This window comes from Osmerus eperlanus, chromosome 21 (genome assembly GCF_963692335.1).
Source record: "Osmerus eperlanus chromosome 21, fOsmEpe2.1, whole genome shotgun sequence".
Lineage (NCBI taxonomy): Eukaryota > Metazoa > Chordata > Actinopteri > Osmeriformes > Osmeridae > Osmerus > Osmerus eperlanus.
The window spans coordinates 8,683,304-8,710,846 of record NC_085038.1 but is presented as its reverse complement, the minus strand read 5'-3'; the positions used below and the strand labels follow the sequence as shown (position 1 = coordinate 8,710,846).

At 45.4% G+C, this 27,543-nt stretch overlaps 4 protein-coding genes across 12 annotated transcripts; 2 read left to right on the top strand and 2 right to left on the bottom strand.

Annotated features, from left to right (window-relative positions):
- Positions 1 to 258: 258 nt before the first annotated feature.
- On the bottom strand, positions 259 to 14,424 carry ankrd10a (ankyrin repeat domain 10a). 2 transcript variants are annotated; one of them, XM_062447549.1, is made up of 6 exons: positions 14,050 to 14,417; positions 12,196 to 12,348; positions 10,722 to 10,813; positions 3,867 to 4,102; positions 3,695 to 3,781; positions 259 to 1,537 (listed from the first exon to the last, which is right to left on the bottom strand). In XM_062447549.1, exons 1-6 carry the CDS (start codon positions 14,245 to 14,247, stop codon positions 1,086 to 1,088), a joined length of 1,218 nt encoding a protein of 405 aa, XP_062303533.1. In that variant the 5' UTR covers positions 14,248 to 14,417; the 3' UTR covers positions 259 to 1,085. The 2 variants fall into 2 exon arrangements, with proteins under 2 accessions (XP_062303533.1, XP_062303534.1); XM_062447550.1 differs by lacking the exon at positions 12,196 to 12,348 and having other exon boundaries at positions 14,050 to 14,424.
- Positions 14,425 to 14,753: 329 nt separating this feature from the next.
- Positions 14,754 to 18,038, top strand: hsf2bp (heat shock transcription factor 2 binding protein). Of its 2 annotated transcripts, XM_062447552.1 has the most exons (9): positions 14,754 to 14,791; positions 14,909 to 15,004; positions 15,449 to 15,593; positions 15,750 to 15,853; positions 15,998 to 16,147; positions 16,306 to 16,450; positions 16,572 to 16,689; positions 16,924 to 17,027; positions 17,401 to 18,038. In XM_062447552.1, exons 2-9 carry the CDS (start codon positions 14,966 to 14,968, stop codon positions 17,673 to 17,675), a joined length of 1,080 nt encoding a protein of 359 aa, XP_062303536.1. In that variant the 5' UTR covers positions 14,754 to 14,791; positions 14,909 to 14,965; the 3' UTR covers positions 17,676 to 18,038. The 2 variants fall into 2 exon arrangements, with proteins under 2 accessions (XP_062303536.1, XP_062303535.1); XM_062447551.1 differs by lacking the exon at positions 14,754 to 14,791 and having other exon boundaries at positions 14,866 to 15,004.
- A 750-nt stretch (positions 18,039 to 18,788) lies between these two features.
- On the top strand, positions 18,789 to 23,786 carry LOC134007833 (serine/threonine-protein kinase SIK2-like). 7 transcript variants are annotated; one of them, XM_062447543.1, is made up of 12 exons: positions 18,789 to 18,984; positions 19,080 to 19,431; positions 19,553 to 19,669; positions 20,177 to 20,240; positions 20,347 to 20,508; positions 20,669 to 20,793; positions 20,959 to 21,082; positions 21,284 to 21,507; positions 21,724 to 22,036; positions 22,190 to 22,483; positions 22,632 to 22,815; positions 22,913 to 23,786. In XM_062447543.1, the coding sequence occupies exons 2-12, from the start codon at positions 19,288 to 19,290 to the stop codon at positions 23,421 to 23,423; spliced, it is 2,262 nt and encodes a 753-aa protein (XP_062303527.1). In that variant the 5' UTR covers positions 18,789 to 18,984; positions 19,080 to 19,287; the 3' UTR covers positions 23,424 to 23,786. The 7 variants fall into 7 exon arrangements, with proteins under 7 accessions (XP_062303527.1, XP_062303528.1, XP_062303529.1 ...); XM_062447544.1 differs by lacking the exon at positions 18,789 to 18,984 and having other exon boundaries at positions 19,007 to 19,114; positions 19,264 to 19,431; XM_062447547.1 differs by lacking the exon at positions 18,789 to 18,984 and having other exon boundaries at positions 19,015 to 19,431; positions 22,913 to 22,940; positions 22,986 to 23,786.
- Positions 23,787 to 24,262: 476 nt separating this feature from the next.
- On the bottom strand, positions 24,263 to 27,332 carry cryaa (crystallin, alpha A). Its single transcript, XM_062447470.1, has 3 exons — positions 26,944 to 27,332; positions 26,107 to 26,229; positions 24,263 to 25,240 (listed from the first exon to the last, which is right to left on the bottom strand). Exons 1-3 carry the CDS (start codon positions 27,139 to 27,141, stop codon positions 25,031 to 25,033), a joined length of 531 nt encoding a protein of 176 aa, XP_062303454.1. The 5' UTR covers positions 27,142 to 27,332; the 3' UTR covers positions 24,263 to 25,030.
- Between the last annotated feature and the right edge of the window lie 211 nt (positions 27,333 to 27,543).

Sequence of the window (27,543 nt, the reverse complement as noted above, 5' to 3'; positions counted from 1 at the left end):
TTATCTAGGCTAGTCCATTGAAAAAATATTGAAACAAATAATATATGGAGGTACGCTGTCTGATAATATAATATATGTTATATGTTTCCTAATACAGTTCAGTGGAACCCCTTAGTTTCATGTGTAGAATGGAACATTTGGAGGCGCGGCCATGGTAACGTGAGGCGAGACGGAATAGTTGCGCAGGTGACGCACGAGTGAATGGACACGTGAGCAGGGTGCAGGAGGTGGACGAAGAGATGCAGAAGTGATCAAATATAACATTCCATGCCGAATTTAATGGAATATTTGCAAGGACAAAAAACGTTAGTTTATAATACAGAATGCATATCAGTGAAAACTTGCCCTTGAGAAACATTCGCATGTCTACACTCCTGGAGTCTGAATAAGCACATTTTTATCTCTAGATTACATACGGTATGAGACTCTTGCAACCTTGCGAAAATGCAAAAGCAGTGTAACAAACGTGAAACACTCCATTAGGTTCAATACCCTTTTAATGGTGATAAAAAATAAACAAACCTAAATGTCAGAGATTGTTTCAAGTCAGTTTGACAAATACTGTTTTACATATTTTCTGCTCTAAGGTTTAAAGAAAAACATGAGAAAGGTAAGAAAAGGTATTGTACAAACAAAATGATTTCCATCACAAGCAGTGCCATATAATACTAAATAGGCAGTATACTAATATGTAGTATTGGCACAATCTAACATAAGTTATATCCCTTTCGTTTTAACACATCTGGCATTAATCATTCTAATAACCAGCACCTTTGAAAAACTAAATGCATTAAATGCAATATCACACACAAACTAATAATCTTACTACAACCACATACAGTATTTTGTTTTACAACACAAAATGTTGATTAAAATAAGGATTTCATTGTCAAATACAAAAGAAAAACTGCTTCTTTTTTTTGTCCCTTTGGTAGACATGTTAACACACCTATGATCTGTCTGGACATTCTCTTTACCTCAGTGCAATACCAAGATCACCGTTGGGTTTAAGGCGGACGGCGTAGGGCACAAAAAGGTGCCACCAGGACACGTAGGTAGACGGACGGCCTGCAGGGCTCACCCTCTTAAGACCCGTGGTAGAGGTGCATGGTGCTCAGCACCGCCTGGTCATAGCGCTGCTCGGCCCGAACGCTGGTGCTGTGCTCCAGCCGGCTGCTCGTGTCGGTCAGATCTTCCGCGGTGTCCCCGAAACCGTGGTAGTGCCCGTAGTGCAAGGTTTCCCCCAGGTCGGAGGCCATGACGCCCCAGGAGGGTCTGTGGGAGACACAGCTGCTGGGGCTGCCAGACTGGTGCAGGGAGCCGCACATGTCGTCCGAGCGACGCCTGGGCTCCTCGGCCCCCGGTCCCTGGCCGGGCTGCCTGGAGGACAGCCCGTTCCCAGTGGAGAGAGCAGCCACCAATCCCCAAGGAGTGTTAAAACCATTGGTGGAGACGCCGTTGGTAGCGCAGTGGCCATTGGTGGAGGTCCCGTTTGAGAGGCCATGCTTGTTCCTCAGAGCGGTGGTTTTGGGGTCATCTGCCGTTTGAAAAAAGATATGCGTCACACAGACATGTGATGGTATAAGACAGGAGATATGGACAAGAGAAGAGAAGGATTTGGCCTGGCAGGTTCATGGCAAGATATCCCCAAACACCAGGTGTGTGTGTGTGTGCGCACGCTACAGATGACATCGCCTCAAATCTGGATTTTGTTTTGCCCACACCATCCTTGTTTGATCATCATGAAATGGTTTAGTTTGTTATGCGTCAACATGTCCCATTGTACCAATACCTTTTTCTAGTTGATGCCAATGACTTTTGAATCTTTGTGATTGCTCTTGTCCATCCAGAGGTGGTTGTAGTTCACCTGCCTGGAATGTTTTACTGATGAACAGTAGTTGATTCAACTCGAGAGTACTTTGATTTTACAGCCTTTAGCCACTAGAGGGAAGCCACACTACATTGGCATGCCAAAGACCCATTATGGTTGGGGTCAGTGAGCCGCCTTTGAATCTGAATCCGACTCCAGAGTAAACACCTGAGCAGTTTTAGACACACTTCATCGTTCAGCACACCTCATCTCAGAGGTTAATTACAACACTGTAAAGTAATTATATTTTGATCTATATCTGCCAATGCTCCATTTGTCTCATATAAACATACTACTGTACAGGTGCACATACGGCACACACTCACAAAAAAACACTCCAAACCGAACTAGATTTGTACAAGGGGTGATATACTTTAATGGATCGATATACAGGAATAAAATATGAAGGAAGCTGCCAGAATCAGCAAATGTAAGCACACTATAAAACTAACAGAGTCGAGCTGAAACACTGAGTTAAATTTGATTTAGTTTGTAAATACAAAGTTGATTATTGGTCATAAAATGTACTACTGGCCACTGTCAAATACAGTGGAAGAGCAGAAAAGCTAGCCTAATATCAAAAAGAGACACTGTATAATACTGCAATCCCTTCTGCCAGATCCCCTTAAGGAAATAACTAGATTAAGCAATTTATGCAAGCATTTGCATAGTCATGCATGTTAAATAAACTGCTACAGTTTTTGACGTAAATAGTCAACTTTACAGTGCAATCAAATTAGTTATGATAGCTTCCTTTAGGATTTACAATCATTGTCAGGACAGGGGAAGTTTGCCCTTAAAAAAAACACACAAAATTCAATAAAATCTGGAGCACCATGGTTCTCACAACCCAACATAACCGTAACACATTATCTTTGGCCAAAACTGTCTAAAACGATGCAGGGTGGATGGTAAACTTGGAATGAAAATTCCATGGCTTTTCTGAAATACGCCATGCCTGGCTGCCATGCAATCTGTCAAGATTATGGGTATTAATGGACACATGCTTTCAAACACTAACGCCACTGTCACACTTGGAGCATTGGCAACAGAGGCCGGATACAGAGGAAATCTCATCAAGTCCACCACAGGGACCAATAAGGTTGGTCCAAAAAAGCGACACCACACGGACGTGGTTCCAATCAGCATTCCAAACAGAGGAGTACACTGGGAAATGACCAACAGGTGGATGAAAAGGGACGGGTGTGCAAAAACAAAATCCAAAAGCAAGGGACACGTGTCACTGTCAAAACGTGTGGTGTAAACTGCACATCATGCAGGGTTATCAAATAGGAAATCACTTAAATAGAATTTTAAGTCCATTAAGGGCATCCGTAGTAACTGAAAGGGTAAGAGTGCATCCGGTTCCATATTTCAATTCCAACTAAATCCATGCATAAATATGCATGACTGGCCAGGGTATGAATACATCTTGAACATGAACGTGCCATAAATGCATATCAACACTGTATGTTGAGCAGAACATGACAAGTAGGCATTAGTTGAGAAAAACATTATATATTATAAACCAATGTAGACTCAACGAAGTGTGATGTCAAGAGACCAGTCCCGCCTGGCTCATATCTTTAAAATATCAATCATTAATACACCCAGACCCACAATTAAGAACGTGTAGCACGGTTTCAGAGAAAGGCCGCTACAGGTAAGCATAGGAGTTAGTACAGCGGAAGGGGAACTGCACAGTGGTGGGCTGGGTGGATGTGTGAGCCTCTCTGGGGCCAGTGGAGGAGGAGATCTCCTTGGGCCCCCAGTCCTGCTGGGGTCCTGTGCACACGGGCCCACATGCATCGTGGCCAGTCCCACCTGACACGGCCTCCCGGTCAGACTCGACGTGCATGCTCTCCATCTCCACGCCGCAAGCATTCAGCATCCTCATTGGTGGGAGCAAACCTGCGGAAATATCGAGACAAATCAATCACATGGTAGTCCTTCTAGACTAAATCGGAATAATAAAATGCCCGCAAAACGCATTTACCGTCGGTTCTGGCTTTCTTGGTGTGGTTGCACTCCATGTCATCCAGCAGCCTCTTTCTATTGGCCATCCCGTTGAGAAGGCCCCGACCTTGACTGTTACCATTGACAGCCCCATTGGCATGGAAACCATTCAGCTGGTTGACATGGTTTTGGGCATTAGAGAGGAGCTGGGCACACTCCCGGAAGCCCTGGGCATGGGCCAGGTCTGCCGCCGTCAGGCCGCTAGCGTTCCTCAAGCTGTGCGGTGAGAGAAGACACCCTCAGCAAAGCTAACCCTGGCGTTAGCTCGCACAAAACAAAGTCACAAGAAGAAAATCTTTAACTCTGCCAATCTACTCTGCCGACAGTCTCATTCTAACCGTTGTCCTCACTGCGTGCAAGTCTACGATTTATTCTACGACATCATGAAACTAAAATGTCTAAACTGGATAAATCTCTTCACGTGAAGGTAAACACTGCAATGGGAGATGATCAGAAGCCACACATCAGAAGGGTCAATACTCAGAAAGATTAAATTCCTAAACACCGTTGTCACATTAGGATATGTGTTTTTAAAGGCACCAAAGACGTTGACAAGGACAAGGAAAGGGTTTTCATGAATTTTCATAATTCAAGGAGAAAGTAGTCCCACTTGTAAAAAAAAAAAAAAAAGGGACTTGATCCTTTTGGGCAATCTTCAAGGATGTGAGACTAAAACCTTTCTTAATGCTTTGTCTTGTGTGTTCATTTGTCTGCACTGGAGACGAGCGTGGAAGTTTCCCACAAGTAGGCAGCACATTTGCGGTAAGAGAAAAGACGAGTACAGATGAGGGATATCAGTTCTCTAAGGTGTACCATAATGGACTGTTATATAGACCGCTAAGCCTGCTAAAATGTTAATGGGCACTTAAAATCTGGCCTCTCTAAACTAGACTCCTCTATAATGTTTCTTACTAAAATTGATTTACTTTTTGGCCAACAAGAACTAATCCGGAGAACCAGGTCACAATCTTACAAATCCAGCAGGTATGTGACCAAAAATAATATCTCTCCTTCAAAGTTGAGAAGAACGTTCAGAAAGCACACAATCAGATCTTCATGACTGTTGAGGGTTGGAACCACAAAGAAACGGAGGACAAATCCATTAAAAGAGTTCATCATGTTGCTCCTGTCTTTCAAGCATAATGTGCAAACTGAAAGGACTGGTGTGCAGAAAGTACCGTCATCGCCTGTAGACGTGCTGTCAACATCAAAGTAGTATGACATGTAATGTGAAAGAACAAAATGTAGCAATAAATGAAGCCATTCTTCATAATTAACAATAGTTTCTTCCATTTGGGCTCGATCATCTCCCATTGCAGTGTGAACCGAACAAATCTCTGAATCCATGAACGAGCAACTCTAGAGTTACATAGGCCTGGTTTCACCATGACCTGCAGTACGTTTGAATAATAGCCAAAAGGAGCGATGCCATGTTTATCAGAACAGTAAATGTCCTACTTGTCACTCTCAGTTGGATGCATGCCACAAAACACAGGCTAACGCAAACATGGGAATGATTATAAAATGTGTAGACATAGAAATAATTGCTCTAACACTGCAGTTCTGTCAAAATGTACTACATTTGCTTGTCTGACTACACAAAGGTTCTTTGGCTCTACTGTACACGGCGATGTTTAAAAAAAGAGCAAAGACACAGTACTGTTTCCACAGATGGCAAGTCTCAGATTTGTTTGGTGTCCAGGAAGGTTTGGCCTTCAACGTGAGCCGTGGGCAGAACATCTGGTTCTTAGAGGAAGATTTATTTCATGGCTGTAAGAGTTGTCAGACTGTTGGCATTACTGGGGAACCTCCGAAAATATACATATTCAAAAACAAATCTGGGTATCTTTCCCCCAAATCACAACATGCATGTTTGTACATTGCTAGGCCATGTTGGAATGGAAGAATACAATATTACTATTGGTTTTAACACTAACCGTATAGACACCACACCAACTTTGCATGACAATTGTACTTTTAGAAATTGATCATTCATGGATTCATGGACTCTACTCTAGACTCTTTTCTTAATGTCTAGTCTATGAAACAACGCTCAAAAGAATACAAAAATCATAAACAGCTGCATGTATTAGGTCATAGCATTTAATTTCATGGGAAGAATCATTTTAAAATAAATAAAATCAACAGAATACTTCAGTACACCTATTCCCACAGTGCCCCCTATTTTAGAAAAAAGAATACGTTTCCAAACAGGATCTGAACTGTCTCGTAAATTGGGAAAAACAAACAAGCGAGTTAATAAAGGCAACCCTTCTCATTGTCAGACAACACAAGTACTTTGCAGCTAATAGACACACGTACAAATCCATCCTGAGGTTATACGAGTAGGAAAACATGTATCTATTAATTAGATGCAAACATCTAGTAATGATCTACCTAGATGGATTAAAAACATCTAGGAAACAATGTGCTATTGAGTAGCATATCAGTCCAGTGGCAAAATACTAAAATAATTGAGTACAATATATTGTAATACAGTATTTTATACAGTATTCTTGGGGAAAACAGGTTATTGAAAAGGACACCTAAATAGTGTTATGGTGTCTTTACATCTTAAATTCTGATACTAGCAATAAGCAAGAAGTGCTAACCGTTTGTCCTTATAACCCTTGAAAAATCCCATCAATAGGTTAAGGACATAATATATCCTTGTTTATACATGTAATATATACGCCAAAATAACTATAACCGGTAATTTCCTGTTTATTAATAGTGATGTGTTTAACATCGTATAGAATACAGATCCAGTACAATTTTAAAAGTAAATTGGTAGGCAATTTTGTTTTATCTTTAATCTAACAAGGCATCTTGTCTGACAATGAGAGTAAGACCCATGAGAATCTCATTTAAAAGTTAAATTACCAACAGATTTTCACAACAGACATCAAGGACAGATCTTGTTTGTGGAAACATGATAATTACCCCCCCCCCTTCCCCTTCCCCTTCATTCCTGATATGCTTTGTTTCTAATGCGAGGAAACCCCATAAAAACAATATTCTAACCTGACCATCTACTGCTATGAAACTAAAATTGCCCTATTCCTGCAGCCCTAGTCCTGAGTTTGAGCTAAAATCCAAAAGGTTAGTTAGCTAGTATCTGAAGTAGATGAGATTAAAAAAAAATGGTATAAGCAAAGCATGCAGGTCTAGACAGACTATCATGACTGCTCTCCTAGCATTAAAACCAATCACTGCAAGAAATACCTCGCCAGTTTGCCAGTGTGTAGATACTGTAGGAAGCGATAGTGAGAACACTCATTGCCACAACTGTAAGATGTTCGCTGAATCACTTGTGGCAGATTCTGCAGTGCCTATTTGGAATGCTCCCCCTTTCTGGGATTACTTGAAAAAATCAAGTCATGTTCAAATTCAATAGCTGTAAAACATCGAAACGTGTAGGGGTTTTGTTTTTTGTGACAGGACAATTTTGCATAAAATTCTTAGGATGGCCTTTTCATAAGAGAAAAGGTAGTAAATATCATTTAAAATACAGATCTAAGTTAAAACATTCTAAACAGTATATATGTCTGACATAAACAGAGACATTTAAGAATTATGGTTAGCTTGAGACACCTCTCACTGAATGTACAATATTCTGTCCTGGCAACACTTTTCCTTTCCACTGACTGTTGTACGACACTTGTGCCATCACTGATTTGAGGCTGGAAGCTTATAATAATGTTTTGCCATAAATTGACAGCATTTGATGCCAACGTGTTGACCCATATCACAAAGCACTTACAATTAGATTTCTCTTAAATTGTTTTATCTTCACGGTTACAGCAAAACCTTGATTGTTCCTGATTCACCACTAGCCTTTTTTAAACCAGAGTAGACTGGACAGAAAAGGCAATGGTTCTAAGCTATATAAGGAATGGAATCGACAAAGAATTGTTGTTTAAAAAGGCGGTTTGAAGCGGTGTTTGATGATCAAGTGTGCGGGTCAAAAAGTCCACTCAGTCCACTTATTTCCTCAAATATGTAAAAACTGACATTGTAAAGGCCAAAAAGAGCCAAACAAGAAATCCCAATAAATCTTGGTGTTCTGGAATGTTTCAGACCCATGGATATGGGCAAGAAAGGAAGACAAGAGAAATCAACCACAAACCGGGTTCAAAGAGATGCTCTACAGTTGAAAAACATGGATCCATGGACAACCACACTCAAGGAGACGTTCAAGTAAAGCCATTTTGCTACTGTAGATAGTTAAGGCCAAAAATAAAAATGATTTTTGTATATTTGTTCTAAAATATAACCAGTCAAGCCTGTGAGAAAGATGATTGCTTCATACACAATTTTAGGTACAAAATTCACATAAGTAGCATAAAAAAAAAAACTAAAGGTGAAAGCTGATAGCTTTTTGCTTGAGTTGCGACACAAAACAAGGCAGCAGAGAAGATGTCAAATTTGGAAAAGAAATGCAATTGTGGTTTTTCCTTCAATATTATCTTGGCAGGAAAATGAATGCTGGCAGCCGTGCGTTCTCCTTGTCGGGTACTGGTCAGCTGTTGGATCAGTCTTCAAAGATGCGAGCATAGAATGTTCACAAGATCAAAAGGGGAATGTTCTTCAGTCTTCTGTCCATTAATACACCAAAATAAACCCAGTGAATAAAAGGACCTACTTCCTGCCCTCTCTGGAGCAAAGTTGAGGTTTCACAGATGAATAAGTGGTTGGAATGAGCAAGGGAACGATAGCCAGGTGACCCAGCTGTTTGAAAATCATCCAATCGTTGCTTAACCATGTTCAACTGATTTAAGAGAAATCTAAAATCTTTGTTTTTTATACTTGGAAGGGTCTACTTCCTTACAGTTTTAACAATATTTAAACATTATTTATCCTATTCAAGGGTTTAAATGCGTTTTGTTGCTTTGAAAAATAAACAAATCTGCCAATTCGATAAGTAAATTGGAATTTAAATGTCTGTAAAGACTCAAAGGAATTGTCTTCAAAACAGGAAAAAACGAATTATACATAAACTCTGTGCCAAAATGTGTCCTGGTTGGTCCACATTCGGACTGGCAAGTCTGAGAAAAAGGAGGGGCTAAGTAGGTATTGGAGAGCCATTGGTACTCTTTGTAAAACATTAACAAAGCAAACTGACACAGAATTAAATAGCCAAAGACGCTCTTTCCAAAAGTTACCTTGTTTCTTATGAGCACTTTAAAAGAAAGCATCTTTAGTTGGAATCTTACTGCAGGGCAAAACAAAATATAAGCTTCCCTGCCAAATCATCCCCTAATCCTTTTTTTCTGCTTCTAAGGTAAGAGCTAACATGCCATGTCTGGAGCTGTCAAAGAAGGAAAAGCATCACACCATACAAGCAAATGTTGTTAGACAGACTAACAATACTATCAAGGCATTAAAACATGACTAATACTTAACACACTTCCTTTTGGGGGAAAAGCATTGACCAAATGCACATTTCCACATTTTAAAATGTTGGATGGATGAATATGAGGCGTTAAATTATAATGCAACGTGTGATAATGGGCTCTCAAGAACAGTAGGAGTCCAGTTCATTAGAAGTCAAGGGACAATGTCCTCTGAAGCCGGCAGGTGCACAGACAACAGTGCAGGGATTCAATGTGATAAGGCAGATGGTCACTAGTAGCACAACCAATCATTACATTGCTGTGCCAACTATTGGTAAGGCCTTAGATCTGCTGCACCTGCTAATCAAATGAGTAATCACTGGGACACTAAAACAAAAGCAGGCAGACTAACTGGGTGACTGTGTTAATTAGTTCTGAAATGACTAGAGTGATTAAAAACCATGGGACATCAAGCCAAACAGTTGAATAGTGAACATTTCTACTAGGACTATTACATGTTGAAGTCCCTTAAAATCTTGGTACAAATCTTTCCATAATTATATTGAATAATATCCACGTTTGTGGGAGTATTATTGGCAGGACAGATTTAACTTGCAATGCTTAAGGACTATGGCCATCTGTGAGTGATTACATTTACTACATCTCACCAACAAACAACACTATTCCGTTAACCCTTATTAGCCTGCTGATAAACAATAGTCTACTAACCTTGGAGCAAGAAGCTACGGCCAGGGGTTACGATTCAATTAAGAGGAAATGTGCATTTGCCCCATACCTTGCCAAACATGAATTGTTATCGTTAAATTAGCATTACATTATAACCATCCAATTAATTATATCAATACATACATACAAAATTAGTCACCACGGAAGCAGATTTATTAAAGGAGGAACCCCAACAACATATTCAAGTGTGGCGTAAAGAAAAAAGGGTAGGTATGCAATTTAGCTAAGCTATTTGAATAACATATATACAGCAGGATTTGGAGACCCCAATACAAACAAGCTTATGGCTTGACCAAGGGCAAATCCCCCCCCCCCCCCCCGGCATAATGAGTCCATCTGGCTCATTCAGAATTAAATTACAAAAGGGCAGAAGATTACTTTTAAAAAAAAGGTTCAATATTGCCCTCTGTGTCACTTTAAAGAACCGTGATGAAAAATAACTACTTGTGAACTGATGTGGGCCAAATAACAGGCACTTTTCCCTTTACCCGGACAATGTTTGTCCATCTTTAACGAACAGTACTGGGTGTGCATGTCATTTCTACACAATACGGTAGAAACCAAAGACTAAACAGAGAACGTATCTACAGAAACGCCACATTCACGTTTCGATACGCCCTGAGGACAAAATGTGGCACTGAAATCATCTGGTGGAGTTTCCCCTTCTTCACAATAACATTGTTTCCGTGGTAACAAAGCTTTATTTCGTGTACAGGTTAGGTGTGGTGGAAGGTGTGCAGAAGGGGACTTACTCAGGTTTAGCTGCCTGTATTAAGAGGGCGTTGATGCACTCCATACTACCCGCTCGGGCTGCCTTGTGGATAGGAGTCTCACCCACATAGTCCTGGGTGCAAAACAGAGAAAAAGGCATCATGTCTACAGAAACACACCGAAATTGAAGTGCATTGACCGATTCCAATGTACCATAAGGAAAAATCGTACATCTGCATTGCACAAACGTATATTCATACACTGGGCCACCGGAACCGGGGCTGAACTTTTCACCCCCCCCCCCCCCCCCCCCCGTTTAATAGCGCCCCCTGGGGCCAAGGATCACATCAGCACTCTCGCCCAGCAAACCTGCCTCCGGGCTCAACTTCAGCTACTGCTCTGGTGGAATGTAGGTCAGACGGCCCGTTTTTCACTGTCAGTGATCCGATTCGCGGATGTGGAGGAAAGTGCATCTGCCCCGTCGTGCCCGTTTTTAGGGCAGTGCCATAACGCCGCCCCGTAGCTTCACCACCCCCTTGTGCATTTCATCAGACAGATAGGGATTACTGGGCCAAGTTCAGCTGTCTTCAGCCTACGCCTGTCTTGACTCTGTCAGACAAATTAAACCCCATTGGAGTCGCTGCCCGGAACAGACTTTATTAATAGGAGGTTAATCAACTTCAGAGCAGCCCATTTAAGATTGTCTGTTTCACCGAAAAAAGAATATAAAAACATTAAGAAAGTCTAAATATCAAAGCGTCGCAGAGAGAATGAATGAGGGAGAGAGAGAAGAGAGAGAGAGGGGAAGAGAGAGAGTGTGTGATAGAGAATGCGAGGGAAAGGCTGAGAGAGATGGTGGACAGGATGGAGCCGGGAATTACGCAAGCGTGACCTCCTAATCTGATTTCCCCGGCTGAGCCTCTCTGGCCCACAGCCTCTAGGTGCACTTACGCTGTCATGGCAGCACAGATAGGCTAGGCTGCCCCCCCCGCCCGCGCCCCCGCCCCCCCCCCCCTCCCTTTCATACTCTGGAGATGGGAGGTGGCCCCTGCTCGTCCTCCAGCCCAAGCCGTGACGTGGCCAGCCTCCTACATGCTGCCGCGTAAGCTGACCAGCGTGTAAGGATGATAGAGGGTCTGGGTCTCCGGGGTCAGGGGCGTAGAGCATCCTACGGCGCCCAGCGTCAGAGAGAGACAAACCTGATCCCGTAATAGGATCAAGCTGGTCTACGTGGCCTGCGAGAGAGCTGGTAAAGAACTGCCGAGTGGGAGGAGGTGCTGTCTAGTAGGAGATATCTCAATACGTGTTGTGGACGAGATATCAGGGCCTTGGGAAGCACAGGTTTTGGAGCGCTGAGGTTTCCTTTTGTTTTGCGACCTTTCATTTGTCCCCCTTAGGGGCAATTTGTTCTGCAGCATGGAAGGATGCACGTTGTGCCGTTCGCGGTCGGTCTGGTAGGCAGGTGGTCAGTGGTGGTCTGTGGAGCCAGCAGGGTGGTGGAGGTTTGAGACCCACCTGTCTGTTGATGTCGGCCCCGGCCTGTAGCAGCCACAACACACACTCCGGGTGGCCCCCGAACGCAGCGATGTGGGCTGGAGTCTGGGCGAACCTTGTCGTCATGGCGTTCACCTCGCAGCCCACCTGCACCAGACGCATCACACACTCCAGCTGCGCGAGGGAGAAAGTGGACGGAAAAGGGGAGAGAGCGCGGGGGCAGGGGGGAATAATCATTACAAGGACCACGTGACTTTACCAACCATGCATGCTCGTTGTCTTGTGGAGTAGTTTCCATTAGGCTACGCATTAATGATCAACTTCACTCATTCTCTGACGGACGTCAGTTAAGTTTCACTTTATAAACCTCTGTTTCACTCATACCACACACCAATGTATAAGTGTGGTTTTAAAATGAACATGGAACTCAGACCAATTATATCCATCTTTTCAAAATGGCCTTTTCACATCACAGTAGCCACACTTATCACATTTTCCCCCTCAGGTCCAGCCAAGGCCAAAGACTTGGGTGTAGTCAGCCCAGAGTTGTTTTGGCGGGAAACTTGTTTTCCCAGCATTCACAGAAACATTAACTTTGGCCCCTCCCTAAAAGATAAACTTGTCTAAGTAGACCTTTTGTCTGCCAGCTGCATGTCCCTTGAAAAAGGTGTGTTTGTAGTTCATGCAACATTCCAAAAAAAGTCTAAGACCGAGTTAGCTAGCTGACTTGCTTTTTCCCCTACTGTGTGTATTCAAAGTTTCTCAGTAATAATAATAATATAGTTGGCCATTCTTTGACTGAACAAGGCTCTGGTGTTGCCTTTTGAACACCATAGTAACTAATGATTTGTCATCTCTCCTTCACTCAGCCTTAAATCACTCTTCCCACTTCAAAAACCTGTGGAACCTTCAATAGACAAAACCTTGCCAAATAAACACACAGCTCCTCTCGAGTGCTTGAATCCCACACAAGGCAGCTGCAGCCCTTGGGTGGGAGAAAAAAAACAAGTCAGCAGATGTAAAGGGGCTGGCTCTTTTCTGCCAATTCTTTCCTGTTCTTTTTTTTAAGGTTCCCCCCAGGCTCCCTGAATACGCAAAAGACTCCAGTTCAAGTCAGTACCAATCCTCCACTCATCCGTTAGAATACTCCACGTTCCAAAACAATTATGGTAATGCGGAATTAACAACTACTACCTTGCATTAATTAGGTCATTTAGTGCCATGCCAATTATCTTTAATGAGCAGGTTGCCCCACTTGGCATCATGATCCTTACATCTTGAAATTACACTTTAGCCAGAAATGTGTACAATTTAAATACAAAAATAAAACACCCTGATTGTGGGTTAAACAAGTTTTTATTTTCTTAGCCCGTACTAGGCATTAGGTCATTCCACAGTTTAAACCGTTTGACTGTTACAACTTTGGCGCTTTGATTATCATTGGTCAAGAGTAAGCCAATGAAAAGCTATGCGACGCCATCAAAAAATGAAAAAAAAATATTTTGTTTAGAATAACAGACTCTAGCAAAACAACAGTTTACTTTATAAATCAACTGCTGTTGTTAGTTTAAACAGATGTTACAAGACACAGCATGCTTGTAGTAGAACGTTAGTCAGCGTTGCATTTTCATTGTATTGTGCCGAACTACGCATGTTATTTTTTCCACTTGAAATGACATATCGCAGACAGTGTATATATTAGCCTACAGAAGTAGCACACGATAGACTAGATTGGCTTATCGGTGGCATTTTGATTATTTAGCGAGTGCTAGCCACGATAACGATGAATGGTTGCAAGCTAACTCAAAATGGCACGATTCATCGCCTTCGGTGGGTCTCAATCCATAATTAACGAACACTACAAATGCAGTTTACCTTCCCAAAATGCGCAGCCCAATGAATGGGAGTCCATCCATAGAAAGAGTCCTCCGCTATTAGGTCAGCTTGGTTTGTGGTGCACTGGAGAAGTGAGCACAAAGCACCGACGTCTCCATCCCTGCACGCCCGGTGAAGAGGGAAACGAATATTGAGCACCTCGTCGTTCGAAAACCCAGACTCGATCCCAACAGACATGTTTCAGCTTCGAAGAACACAGCTGTAAGTGAAATGAGAGATGTCGTTTCAACGTAGCTATCACAGACAAGAATGCAACTCCTTCCGCGCTCCTGAGAGTGATGTTCCTTCACCGGTAACGTGCGCACGGTACACAAAGGAGGAAGGAAAGATATGCGCTCCTACTCAACTTAGGCGAGAATGAAATAGCGTTGTGGAATCACGGATTGGATCGCATGTCGCTTGATGTAGCCTACAAATGCAAGTTCAATCAGGCCCCGTTAAGAGTTTTTTTAATGACATTAAATCTACAGTCAGGCATATGGTACCAATTTGTTTCTGATTTCTTTGCTTCTTATTTTAAAGTATGGCTAAAAGCACACAAGCAGATGACAGTAACATTTTATGAAATATGCGCATATTGAACACACTACCACACACCTCCTGGCTCAAATCGTATTTAATTTCAAGTGTGTTCACGGTCGCACAAGGTGTTCTGAGGTTAACACGTATTTTCTTTGTCCCTCCCTACAGCCCGCAGTGCATTCAGATTTTACAATACCCAGTAAGTCAACCTAATGCTCCAAAAATACACGACAAAATGTAAATGTCTCTCATGGCAGTATCTATAGCATTAAGACCATCTCTTGCTGGACTAACACCCAAGATATTGCGTCGACAGGAGAAAGTTCTGTAGCCTACCTTAGACAACAACATTCAGTGTGGGGCTAAATACACGATGATTCAAACGGTGGACTCAACGAGCAAACTGGCAAAGGTATCCTAATAATTCAGTTATCAATTATTTGTCACTAATAATTTGTCTAAATGTTTCTTGGTACTGTAAGTTTTGGAGGCCCCCAGTTAACAAGGTACAGTAGGCTACCCATCACCTCAATTAACCTGATCTGCAGTCCTGTAATTGATAGCTAAGCTAAATAAATATATCTGTCACGTTTTCAAAATAAATACAGATTGTGGGAACCTTACAATATGAGTCTGTGTGAGTAGAAGTTATATTGTCACTCAGAAGAAACTTGTGTGTCGCTAGCTGGCGGAAAACTCGCACTTAATGGCTGTAGGCCTAGTCAGTAGCTAGCTAACGGTACGAGACTGAGAGGATTACGCCCTCTCTCTGAGTTTGTCCACCAGGCGGCATGCAAGGTTCATTATTCATGCTTTAAGCTCAGCACAAAAGTGGAATCACACCCCTTTGTTACAGGATGACAGTCGTGATAGTTTTGTTATAGTAAGGAAAAGAGAGTTGGAGATGTTGACCACGGAAGTCATGCAGCTCCGTGAGTTCCTGCCCAAAGTTAATGGGGATCTGGTAGAAATTATGCATAGATCCCGTACTGCACAAACAAGTAAGCCAATCTAACTTGCTATAACTATAAAGCCTGCTCTAATTTGGCAATAAATAACATCCTTGTCCTTAGAAAATGCATAAATGATACGTTATCTTATACAGCCAAGAAAATAATAATGAGATCAAGTGAGACCGTTCTGTTTGTGTGCTGTAGTGACAAATCAACTTGCCCAGGATCAAGAACAGCTGAAGCAAGAGTGCTTGCATCTCCGTTCAAGACTGGATGCAGCTCAGAGTGAGTGCCAGAAAGAGAGGGAGGTGAGTGACAAAACCTCTCCACGGTGGGCATGCACTAAGGTGTTGAGAGGAGATCTTGTGTCAAAGTCGGGAGTTTTTTTTTGGTCTTGTTAGGGCTTGCGTGCATATTTGTGTGTGTGTGTGTGTGCGTGCGTGTGTCACCAGGAGAAGCTGGTTCTGAGGGAGCAGCTTTGGGAAGGCCGGGAGCAGCTCCAGCAACAGGCTGAGTTCTGCACAGGGCTCGGGGCCTCCGCCTGCACCCTGCTGTGGAGTGCCTCCAGCAAGGAGGACGCTGTCAAAGACATCCTAGCCGATGTGAGCCACAGTCCCTCCCGTTCTCTCAACGATTCATCAGCCTGTGCTCCCTGTCAACGTTGTCTTGATTTTCACAGTTGCTTACACCCGTAGCCACCCCGGACTCCTCTTCACTGAATGGGAAACATATGAACTGTGTGTGTGTCTGTGGGTCACAGGGTAAGCTGGAGTCCTTCCTGACCCTAGCAGGTCAGACTCTGGAGAGCTTTGTCAAGTCTATGGATGGGGAGGCTGTGAATGAAAAGCAGGACTTTAACTCCCATGAGCACCAGTTTGTCATGGCCTTGGCTGGAGTCATCACCAGTGAGTTTCTAGACTGTGCCACAATTGCAGAGAAGGATGGTATCAACTAATTGTAACTATTACTGTCTATGAAATGTTGCTCCTTTCATAACCTGTTTAATTTCCATCCACCTCATTCAAGATGTGGCCGCTGTAACGTGTGGGCGGGACTTCCTGTCTAGCTCAGCCCACGTCCTGTTAGACACTCTGATGCAGCTACTGGAGCTTATGAAGACTGGGGTGTTCCCCAAGCTAAAAGTGTGAGGGTTACATAAAGCATTTATGAGTCATTAACACCCAACCATTTGACTAGTCACTGTAATGGTACTACGGGTGGATACAGATGGTTACTGTAGTTTCCTGACTACAGTTGTTTGTGTCGTCATTGTGCAGGTGGCTTGTGGTTATTGTAGTTCCTTGTAAATGGACACCAGTGGCCAGTGTTTCTTCTCTGGGATTGAAACTGTGTCAATTGTTCTGGTATTGCGATACAGGTTGATGCTAATGGCTTTATACAACGTCAGCATCAGTGTGAAGGGACTGAAGTACATCAGCGAGAGCCCAGGACTTCTCCCTCTCATCTGGACCCTTCTGGAAGGTGAGGGGCCGGACCAGAGCAGGAACAGATGGGCTTAACGTTGACATTTACGATGATAAAATAGCTTTGTTTCTTTTTTATTTTATTCGGTTTGTGCGTACATGGCGACTTCCGTAAGTTGGTGATGAGAGTGCGTGCATTCATGTCTCTGGACACATGGATACTGTGGAACGTGTGTTTATGTGTTTGATGCCAAGCCATCTTCCACTCAGAGTATCCGACCTATGCCCTCTGATGTTAGCAATCAGTACTCAGCGTGTGGTCAGGGGGTTAAGAACGCTTTCTTTCTCTTTCTCCAATTCTTTCCCCCTTCCCTCCATCTCTCGCCCTCTCTCTATTTCTCTCCCTCCCTTTTGGTGTTTTTCTCTCTGAGATGGTGACCAAGAAGTCTGTCTCCACTCCCTGCGCCTGCTCCAGTCTCTGCTGTTGGAGGCGGAGGTTGTGGCCCTGATGCGCCCAGGGGTACTGGACCCTCTCCCTCTAGCCCGCATCCGCCAGCTGGCCTCCAGCCGCCACCCTGCCCTCAGGCTAACAGCGCAGGAGACCCTGGACGATCTGGGCTCCCTCTGGGACGTCTCCCCCCCGGAGCTCAGCACCTCCGAGTCCGACCGAGGCATAAACAAAGCCGCGCACGTCCCACTCGCATAAAGGCGGTCAGCCATTCTATGCGATCCGGGAGCAAACGTTAATGAGCTTTTCCCATGGTGGACCGCTCATGTGAAAGCCGAGCCTGCCCTTTCCCCTCCTTGCCTGGGGAAGACATTACCTCTGTCAGGGCCTTGAGGCTTGTCTGAGGACTGTTGTTCTTGAATGCTTGACAAGTCATTAGGGAAATGGCTCTGTTCTTACTGTTGAACTGCCACAAAGGAACTGTTCCATGTTGTTTGTGTTTGTTTTATGGGAGGGTCTTGCGACACAAGGTCATTTGCTTCTGGTTTAGACTGTACGTGTGGTATGTTTATGTTAGCACTGTGACTGTGGCCACAGGTCCGAAGTTCCATAGGGACATTGGCAGGGTTTCCCAGATTCGTTAAGAAGCTCTTAACGCTATGAGCTTCTTAGGAGCGTTCTAAGAGCGTTCTAGAGCGTTTTTAGAACGTTCCTAAGAAGCTCTTAGCGTTAAGAGCTTCTTAACGAATCTGGGAAACCCGGCCATTATTAGTTTACAAGCGGCTTCTGGTGTTCTCTCACTCAGTTGCTAAGGAATGAAGTTACGTTCATGTTACATTTGGGTTCAAATGTTTTCACTACCATTAAAGCAGATTTTCGATTCGAAGTGTAAATGTGAATCGGTGACATACCGTTCAAGGTAAACAGTCTCCCTGCTATTTATATCAAGATATCTTCTTAGACACCTTAATCTCATCACTCACACCCAGGTGAGAGGAACAAATGGGTGAGTCTTTAACTGAGTCATAAGTGGTAAGTGGATAAGTCTAGGAGAGTGAAGAGATGAAACTTGGGGTAAGCTTTCACTGCACATGCTTTACCAGTCTGCACTGCTGACAGTCTAGCATACAGTCTCGTGGGTTTAAGCCACACACTGATATAAATATCATATAAACACAGGAGAATATTCAGGTCCATGTGACCAGGTGTTTGCACTGTCTTTTGAAATGGCTAATGAAGTGTCAAACAGAAACAAAGTTGGGTCTTGACTTTACAGTAAAGTCAGAAACAGTTTGTTTCTGAAATATGATGTACTGGCTACAACTTAGACTGGACTGATCCAGACATTGTTGACATCTCCGTTGTGCAACAGATCGGACTGAAATCCACGTGGGACTTTGAACAACTGTTACCAGCCTTGAGCTACATATCCCGCGACTCAGCCACCAGTCGTTGATCAGTTTCTTGGCAACTCAGACTCCATCAAGCGGTTGTGCCACAGCTGAGCTGAGCTGACCTTGCGCACCGCCCGGAGCTCTGCCTCTGACGCCAGAGTGACGTTAACGGAGTGGGTTTCATATTGGCAGGGCTCCAAGGAGCCTTTTGAACGAGCTTTGTTTCCAGAGGACGGATATTCATTCTGATCCCATGTTTGCAAAATAGGCACTGTAAGGATGGACACAGGAGGAATATAACAGGTGCGCGCATATGTTCTGGAAACTGGAAGATTTGTTGTGAAGGTAGTCCATTCATTTTCTTCTCTCAAGATGCAGTTGGATGAGTGGTCTGGATAAATATATTTGATTACAAATAATTTTTTTATTTGAAACATTTCTATTAATATTAGTTGATTTCTTCGAAGCCTTTCACCATGGTGATTTTATCGGCGGAGTCACCTCCAAGCTCACCCCCCGGCAAGGCGCTGCAGGTCGGTTTCTATGAAATCATCAGGACCTTAGGCAAAGGAAATTTTGCAATTGTCAAACTGGCATGTCACAAAGTCACAAAAACTCAGGTGCGTAACTTTTATTTATGACATTGCTGTTTCCAGTAGACAGTAGCCTGATGGATTAAATCATCATAACTTACTTAATAAAAGGCATTGTTTGATGTCGTTTTGTTGTCTGCGACTTAAGGTGGCCATAAAAATTATTGATAAAACCACACTAGACCCTTCAGACCTCGAGAAGATATACAGAGAGGTTCAACTCATGAAACTGATGAACCACCCTCATATCATCAAGCTTTACCAGGTAGGTCATCTCCCTCTCTCCTCCTCTCAGTTCCTCCTTCTATTTGTTTAAGAAGGTTATGCAGTTTTTTTTTTTGCGTTGCGACTTCATTCCCAGACACTATCCCTCCCCCTCTGAGTTACTGAGTCTCGAGGGGGTTTTAGGTATCAGGCATCGTCATTTTCCACGAATCTTTTTAACTATTCCGCTCCAAATATGGCCTTAACCCTTGTGCTGCCTTCGGGTCAAGGTTCACAATGACCCATCGCTATCGTCGTGTTGCGACAACTTTACCCAATACAAAAACAAAGTGAAGCATTGTATTTTAACCTTCGCGCTGTGGGGGGTCTGAGACAGCGAGACGGTTAAAAGAAAATGCTTCACTTTATTTTTGTATTGGGTAAAGTTGTCGCAACACGACGGTGGGTCACAATGACTGAAGGGTCACAATGAACCGACGGTTACACTAGGGTTAAGCAAATGATCCCTGAAATCCCTGTCTTGTTAAAATATTTCTTTAATTTCAAGGTAATGGAATCTAAAGACATGTTGTACATGGTGATGGAGTATGCCAAAAATGGAGAGATGTTTGGTAAGGGGAGAGTTGTGTCATTCTTATGACCAAATGTTTATACGACCACGAGTTTCCTCATGTATAACATTCCACATGTTTCTCAATATCCACATACCACATGTAGATTATCTGGCTTCGTCTGGGCGGTTAAGTGAAGGCGAGGCTCGGAGGAAGTTCTGGCAGATCCTCACAGCGGTGGATTACTGCCATAAGAACCACATTGTTCACCGTGACCTCAAGGCAGAGAATCTCCTACTGGACTCCAACCTGGATGTCAAACTAGCAGGTATCCAGAGACAATGTTGGACTATCCACTAATCAGAAAAAAAGAGTCTGGAGGAACATCTAAAAGAACGATGCTATAATTGATCATGCACCGTTTCACACCGTTTCCCCCATATGACAAATTTACAAATCTCTAATGTTCTCTCTGTTCCTGCATGTAGACTTTGGTTTCGGGAACTTCTTCAGCGAGGGGGAGGCCCTGAGCACGTGGTGTGGAAGCCCCCCGTACGCGGCTCCGGAGGTCTTCGAAGGGAGGGAGTACGAGGGGCCTTCTCTGGACATCTGGGTGAGGAACCACACCCGACGCCACTCGCTGCCGCCCCATGCATTCGCTGAGCTCTCACTCCGGAGGCAGAGCCGCAGCTTGACGGGCCTCTACCCAGAGGAACGGGGGTCGAAGGTCGCTGGATGTGTGCGGGCGCTCACCTGTGCTCTTCTCCTTGCTCGTCAGAGTCTGGGGGTGGTGCTGTACGTGCTGGTGTGTGGCGCCCTGCCTTTTGACGCCCCGAGCCTGCACATGCTCAGACAGAAGGTCACCGAGGGGCGCTTCCGAATCCCCTTCTTTATGTCCCAGGGTAGGTGGAACATGAGATCACCGTCCATGCTGATGAATAAATGATGCTGCTTGCATAAAATACCATATAATACCATCCGTATGATCATGTTACAATAACCCATGTTTATAACCACTATAAATTAGGAATCAATTAATCATTAACCCCACCATTGTGATGGTGGATGACTTGTTGATTCTATAGTCCTTTCCCCTCCCTTAGACTGTGAGAGCCTGGTGAGGAGGATGTTGTGTTTGGACCCGTCCAAGCGCATCACCGTGGCCCAGATCAAGCAGCACCGCTGGCTGCAGGCAGACCCCACCGCGGCCCCCTTGGCCCTCCACTGGCCCCTGGCCCCGGAGAGGGAGCCCTTTGTAGGGGAGTACAGCGAGTCTGTCCTGGGAGTCATGCAGACCATGGGCATCGACAAGCAGAGAACCGTGGAGGTGAGAGGCGGGAGGTTTGGATGACGTACGAAGATAAGCAGTAAATGTGTCCCTTTACAAAGTCAATAGTTGGTTATTTGTTGTTTTGGAAAGTCTACTTTGCTATCCGTTAATGGCAAGAAATGAATCTGTGTGAAGTGTTTGAGCCATCTGGTAAGGACTCTTCAAAGTCAGGTACTATAATCTAATCATTCTCTCCACTCCTTATCCTATAAGTCTCTTCAGAGCAGCAGCTACAACCACTTCTCTGCGATTTACTGCCTCCTGCTGGAGAAGATGGAGGAACTGCGCGGCCGGAGGCCGTCCTTGGCCGTGGAGGAGGCGGGCTTCATCCCAAGCCCCGCCCACGGCAGCCTGCTGCAGACCAGCATGGACGAGGCCCAGCACGGAGACCCGGGGGAGGAGCTGCAGGAGGACGAGGAGGAGGAAGGAGGAGGCCATCAGAAGGTCCTCCCCGTGTCTCTAAACTCCTCCCGTAGACACACCCTGGCGGAAGTCCCCGCTAGCAACAAGCGCATTCCCCCCCACTGTGAGTAGAGAGAAGACACACACACACACACGCACGGGTAAAAACACGCATTCCTTAAATCACTCAAGAAGTACTATGCACACGTTGGCCCTTATCACAAACCACCTGTGTGTTCAAGCATGTCTTTAAACCTAACCACAATGAACGTGTCAGTTCCAGATGTTCTGGTGGACTCATCCGGCGAGGGTTCTTTGGAAAGCTGTGAGACGTCCTCCTTCTTCTCCTCCTCCTCCTCGTCCTCCTCTTCCTCCTACAATGGCTGCTCCCCGCCGACAACCTCCATCAAAGCTCCTGCCGTATCCTTGGCCCCCGGAGCCGTCAGCCCCACAGAGTCATCCGGCCCACTGCCCCCTCCTCAGGCCCAGGTGTGGGCCCAGGCCCGGGACAGCCTCCCTCTGCCGAGGTTCCAGGAGGGCCGCAGGGCCTCTGAAACCTCCCTCACTCAAGGTACAAGGCTGCTCCCTGCGTCTCTCTCCACCACTGCAAACCGGCACACTGTCCGGCCGTCTCCGGCAGACAGATGACAAGATTTGTGAGGGCTGGATTCAACCGCTCTTTCAGAGTTGGACCTCTGACCTCTCCCGCTCCCCCCTAGGTCTGAGGGCTTTCCGCCAGCAGCTGAGGGCGGAGGCCCGAGCGAAGGGTCTCCTGGGATTGAACAGGTTCAAGAGTCCCGGGCGTCAGGTGTGGATGCCCCCGACCAGTCCCTGGGTGAACCAAGGGCTGCCCCACTGTGCGCCCTCCGCCCCTCTCAGGGAGGAAGCCCTGCTCCAGCACAGGTGAGGCCAGAAGCGTCTCCATGTCAGCTGTCCTAGACCGAGTCTGACCCAGGGGCCGGTTCCTTCTGACTCTTCTTCTCTCCCGTTCTGACAGCAGAGTCGTCCAGATCCCGCTGCATCACTTTCTCCCCAGCGCCTCCCCTCAGCCCCCCGTTCTGTTCCTCCCTCACCCTCACGCCGTCTCTCCCCTCGCCCCTCCGCCTCACCCTCCTCCGCCTCCTTCTTTCGACTTTCCCCACCCACGCCCGCCGTCCTACGTTCTACAGACCCCCGTGCCTTTAGCAGACTTCCCCCAACATCCCTCCCCCACTCTGCTCCCCCAGTCCCGCTTCCACCAATGCTCAGAGCAACCCTTGGATTTATCCTCTTCCTCCTACTCTCTGGCCATGGTGGCGTCCACCGCTCAGCTCTTGAAGACGAGTCTCCACATCCACCAGGGCCCGCGGGCTGAGGGTCTCACCCAGCACCAGACCCAGCATCCGCTAGCCCAGGCCGAGAGGAGGCCTCGGGCCAGCCTGCATCCCTACACCTACACCCAGAGTCTCCTGCAGCCCCAGCCTCTTTTCCCCACCGCCTTAGGCAGACTGGAGCCTGCGCATGGCCCATAGCACTGGGCCACTCAGAAACCATGGGGGTTCTTCCCGGAGATTAACAACCAGGAGATGGCTTCTCTGACCCGATAGTCCTACTGGTTGACGTTTTCTGTCAGGTTGTTTGAACCATACCCTTGTGCCTTTTGTACCAGCGTGCAATCATAGTAGCAGAGTTCGCAAACAAAGTATTACTTTCAGAACTGCTTTTTGGATACAGTTTTGTAGGTTATTTTCTATGTTTGCAGTATGCTGTTCAATCAACTGTATTACTAGTAAATAAGTGTAATACTTTGTATTGTACGCATGTACTGTCTGGATATGCATGTGTTAGAGTTAAATCTATTTATTTAAATAAATTAACTAAACAACTTGAATGTTTTTTTGTGTATGTTTGTTACTGTATTTCACATACCGCCCACAGGCATGTAATAGTTGCTGCAGTCAATTAGTTAATTGAGCTGTCAGTCTAGGTATTAAGTAGCGTGTATCGCATACCACAATAAAACTGATACGATCTGCTGTGTAGCCCGAGCCACGTTAAGCATTCCAGAGCTCTGCGTGCATGCGTCATTCAATGCACTGCTGAACCCTGGAGAGTTGATCCCTCTATCTCTCCAGCCCTCCTTAGCGTCCTCCACACTGTCTCCCGCCCCCCCCCCCCCACCCCAAGTCTTGGTGTCTTCTTTCTCACTCTTTCCTTTCCTCCGACACCTAACTTTTCTTTCTTATACGTCATTGAGAGGTGTTGTAGACAATGTGGTGCTGCAACGAACAGTCTCTGTTCGAATAAAATGTCATATTTAGCTAAAGTTAGTAGAGGACTCGTAGTCAGAGAGATGCTGCGGACACAGAGGTTGCCTTTTTGTTAATTGTACAACTTTATTGTGTATAACTTTTAGTAGACTTCTTGGGTGATGGTCAGATATCAGTTGGACAGGGCTAACACTATAGGACAGGAAATATTCAGTGACAAAAGAGAAGGGTTTGGAAAAGTTGATACAGGAATGGAAAAAGCCAGGTGGGTGGGTAAGTCTAGGACCATGGTCTGAACTGTACCCCAACTATCTTGCCCCTCTTCTCTTTCTCTCGTCCAAATATGCTCAGAAGAGCATTGTAATATGGGGAGTAGGGCGAGCAGAATGGCCACGTGGGGAAACACTTGGCACTTGGAAAACTACCCATGGTGTTCTCAGGGTGACAGCTCTTGTGTTGACAGAGGAGGTAGAAAGGGTCATGTAATCCTCTGTTCAACCCTTAAAAGGTACCCGCCCCACCCCCCCAACCACCCCTCTCTCTTATCCATCCTCATGGGAAGTGAATCATCATAATTATAACAAGAATATTAATATTATCATAATGTTCTAGAATCATCTAAAGAAGGAGAATATATTAGGCTACAAATACACTGATATCCTTTAGGGGCGGGGGTCAGGGGAAGAGGGAGGTGGAGAGAGGAAGGGAGTAGAGTGGAGCCTTGGAGGGGGGGGGGGTAGGGAGGGTGTTCATCCCCACGCCAGGCCCCAGCCGCATGGCTGCTTTGTTTGGAAGAGAAGCCCCTGCATGTGCCCTTTGCCACCCCCCGTGCCCTCGATGGTTCCACCTGGTCGCTGGCTGGCGTCCACTTAGGAGGATGGGGCAGCGTTAGGCTTATCGTCACGGGTGACTGGGATGTTGCGGTCACCGCGGCCAGACTCGTTGCCCCCGCTGACCTTTGGGCCGTTCAGGGACAGGAGGCCATCGGTGGTCAGCGTGCAAGTGATCGCTGATTGGTCCACGTTGGAGGGGAGGCGGTAGCGGCGGTGGAACTCACGAGAGATGTAACCATGGTCATCCTGTGAAGGAGGGAAGAGACCGGAAGATTTTCAAGGAGAGAGATGGTGATCAAGGATTTTGTGTCCGGCTAGAGGTGTCTCGGTCATATACGTTTCAACAGATCCCTCACACTTCTATTGTTTCGTTTTCAGCTGTGTTTGTTTTGGGAGGCATATTGAACTTCATATACGTAGATTCGCCTAGATTATTTGTAGGCCGAACAAATAAACTCTGACTTCTCGGAATCTTACGGGTAATGACGCACAGATGACGCAAGAAAAATCCCAAATCGCTATTGTTTTCATCAATGCATCTCTCACTCTTTGTCCCATGAGGAACATGGCACATTAAAATAAACTAAAACCAGGAACAAATGGCCTACATTGATATGGAGCCAAAAACGTTACCAATAAAGTACTTCAGCATCATTAAAATAGCCTTTGCATTTAGGGCTTGGCAAATGAAATGACCTGATAACTTGCCTCCTGTTGGCTCAAGACTACCACAAGCATTTCCCAGATATATGTTTTGTGAGAAGGTTAAGAAAATGTACAGGACCACAGGTTAAATACATGTCATGGGGGTCAATGTGTAAAAAATGTCTATTTAATAGAAGAAATATTTTGGGATTTTTAAATAAACTTGTCATTGCATGTGTATGTCCAATAGTTGGACTGGGGGATGGTTAGCCCTGGGGCCTGTTCACTGACTTGACAACAAACAGTGTTGACACTGTCTGCTGCTTCTGTTACATCAGCTGCTGCCAAATCATGTCTGTAACTGACAGCTGTCTAGCAATACCCTCTCTCGCTCTCTCTCTATCTCTTCCTCTCTCTGTGTGTCTCTAACACACAAACACACACACGCACTAAAGGGTGGCGCTCACCTGTCTTTCTCCGTGCTTGCCTTGGATCTCCACGTAGTCATCGGTGATCTTCACGTTGAGCTCATCTGGGGAGAAGTGCTTGACGTCCAGGTGGACGCTGAACTTGTCTCTGTCGGACCTCACCTGGGAAACAGAGATGGAGATGGAGAGAGGATATGAAAGTGTGAGAGAAAGGGCAAAAGGGCGAAAGGGCAAATGTCATGGTGGGCAGGAGATTGGGTGTGGATCTGTTGCACAGCCAACAAAAGGCCGACATTCAAATGGACAAACAGAAAGCTTTGTGTTGTAGCTGCTCATATAAAAGTTAGTTAACTTGTGATTAACTGCAGGTTTCCACTGTTTGAATCCTGCTGCTGGGACATGTCAAAGAGATGAAATGATTGCTGGCTGTTTGCTATTTGCTGTCACTGCTGTTTGATATTATAGCTTTGCTTTTTAGTGACAGTTTGGTTCACTTTGATTAACTATTCGCCGAGGCTAGCATGAAAACCCGATACCAGATGATTCCCCATATTGTTTCCATCCTGGATGGACAAGTACATTTTATTCTGTTATGTTATATTTTAGTACAAAATGGCTGCAGACCTGCTCGAATGTATACCCCTCAGTTTTTCAACTTTCATCTCCTCCAACTGTAGTCACAACAGTCAAATCTGAGACTAGTTTGAGCAACCTTAAAAACAAGGTCAAAACATACATTTCCTTCAACTGAATCTGAATTTAAAATTTACAAGCCAAATGCACTGCATCTTCTCAATCTTTCCCTCTCCCTGAGACCGCCAAAGGCCTATCCTAGTGTGTAGGATGGAGAAGGTGGAGCTACATAAAGAGCATTACCTCAGAGATGCCAGAGTTGGAGGAATCCATGAAGTTGCGGAAGAGCGACTGTCTGTAGTAGGGACTGATGGTGGAGGCGGTGTAGGGGAAGAGGTCATAGTCGAACATTCCCTCTCCGAAAAACTGGTCGAAGAGGCGGGCGGGGTAGAGGGAGCCCATAGCGCGTCTGAACCAAGGGTGCTGGATGGCAATATCCATAGTGTCTGACTTGGCTTGGGTCTAGCTGGGCTGGGGCTCAGGCAGGTTCTAGCTGGGCTGCTGGATGGCGGTCGGCACGGCGTCTAGCTCGGTGCGAGGAGGGAGGCGTGTGGCGAAGGTGGCGGAGACAGAGGAGGAGAGGTGAAGGCCGTGAGCGGAGGTCCCAAGTGGCGTGTGTCCTCTCCCTGCAGCCGCCCTCTCTTTATATACCTGAGGGGCAGAAAAAGGGGCTTTAGAGTAGATCTCTCTGGAATGGCATTATCTCATGGTGGGATGGGCCCAGTCAGCAGAATCCTCGGGGTGCACGCTGACCCTCTCGCCACGCACGCTGGCCCCCCGGCGGGAGGCAGGGGCGCAGCGGGACCTCGTGCCAGCGGCCACCGGACACCGAGGGTCTGCCAA

Coding starts and splice junctions, on each gene's coding strand:
- LOC134007833 (XM_062447543.1), top strand. CDS start 19,288: ATGGTGATTTTATCGGCGGAGTCACCTCCAAGCTCACCCCCCGGCAAG. Junction 20,509..20,668: donor CCTGGATGTCAAACTAGCAG/GTATCCAGAGAC, acceptor TCCTGCATGTAG/ACTTTGGTTTCGGGAACTTC. Junction 22,037..22,189: donor CAAGCGCATTCCCCCCCACT/GTGAGTAGAGAG, acceptor TGAACGTGTCAG/TTCCAGATGTTCTGGTGGAC.
- cryaa (XM_062447470.1), bottom strand. CDS start 27,141: ATGGATATTGCCATCCAGCACCCTTGGTTCAGACGCGCTATGGGCTCC. Junction 26,230..26,943: donor CCAACTCTGGCATCTCTGAG/GTAATGCTCTTT, acceptor TCTGTTTCCCAG/GTGAGGTCCGACAGAGACAA. Junction 25,241..26,106: donor GCAAGCACGGAGAAAGACAG/GTGAGCGCCACC, acceptor CCTCCTTCACAG/GATGACCATGGTTACATCTC.
- hsf2bp (XM_062447552.1), top strand. CDS start 14,966: ATGATTCAAACGGTGGACTCAACGAGCAAACTGGCAAAG. Junction 15,854..15,997: donor AGTGCCAGAAAGAGAGGGAG/GTGAGTGACAAA, acceptor GTGTGTCACCAG/GAGAAGCTGGTTCTGAGGGA. Junction 16,690..16,923: donor GTGTTCCCCAAGCTAAAAGT/GTGAGGGTTACA, acceptor ATTGCGATACAG/GTTGATGCTAATGGCTTTAT.
- ankrd10a (XM_062447549.1), bottom strand. CDS start 14,247: ATGTCTGTTGGGATCGAGTCTGGGTTTTCGAACGACGAGGTGCTCAAT. Junction 12,349..14,049: donor GGGCTGCGCATTTTGGGAAG/GTAAACTGCATT, acceptor TCCCTCGCGCAG/CTGGAGTGTGTGATGCGTCT. Junction 1,538..3,694: donor TGACCGGGAGGCCGTGTCAG/GTGGGACTGGCC, acceptor TTCAAACGGCAG/ATGACCCCAAAACCACCGCT.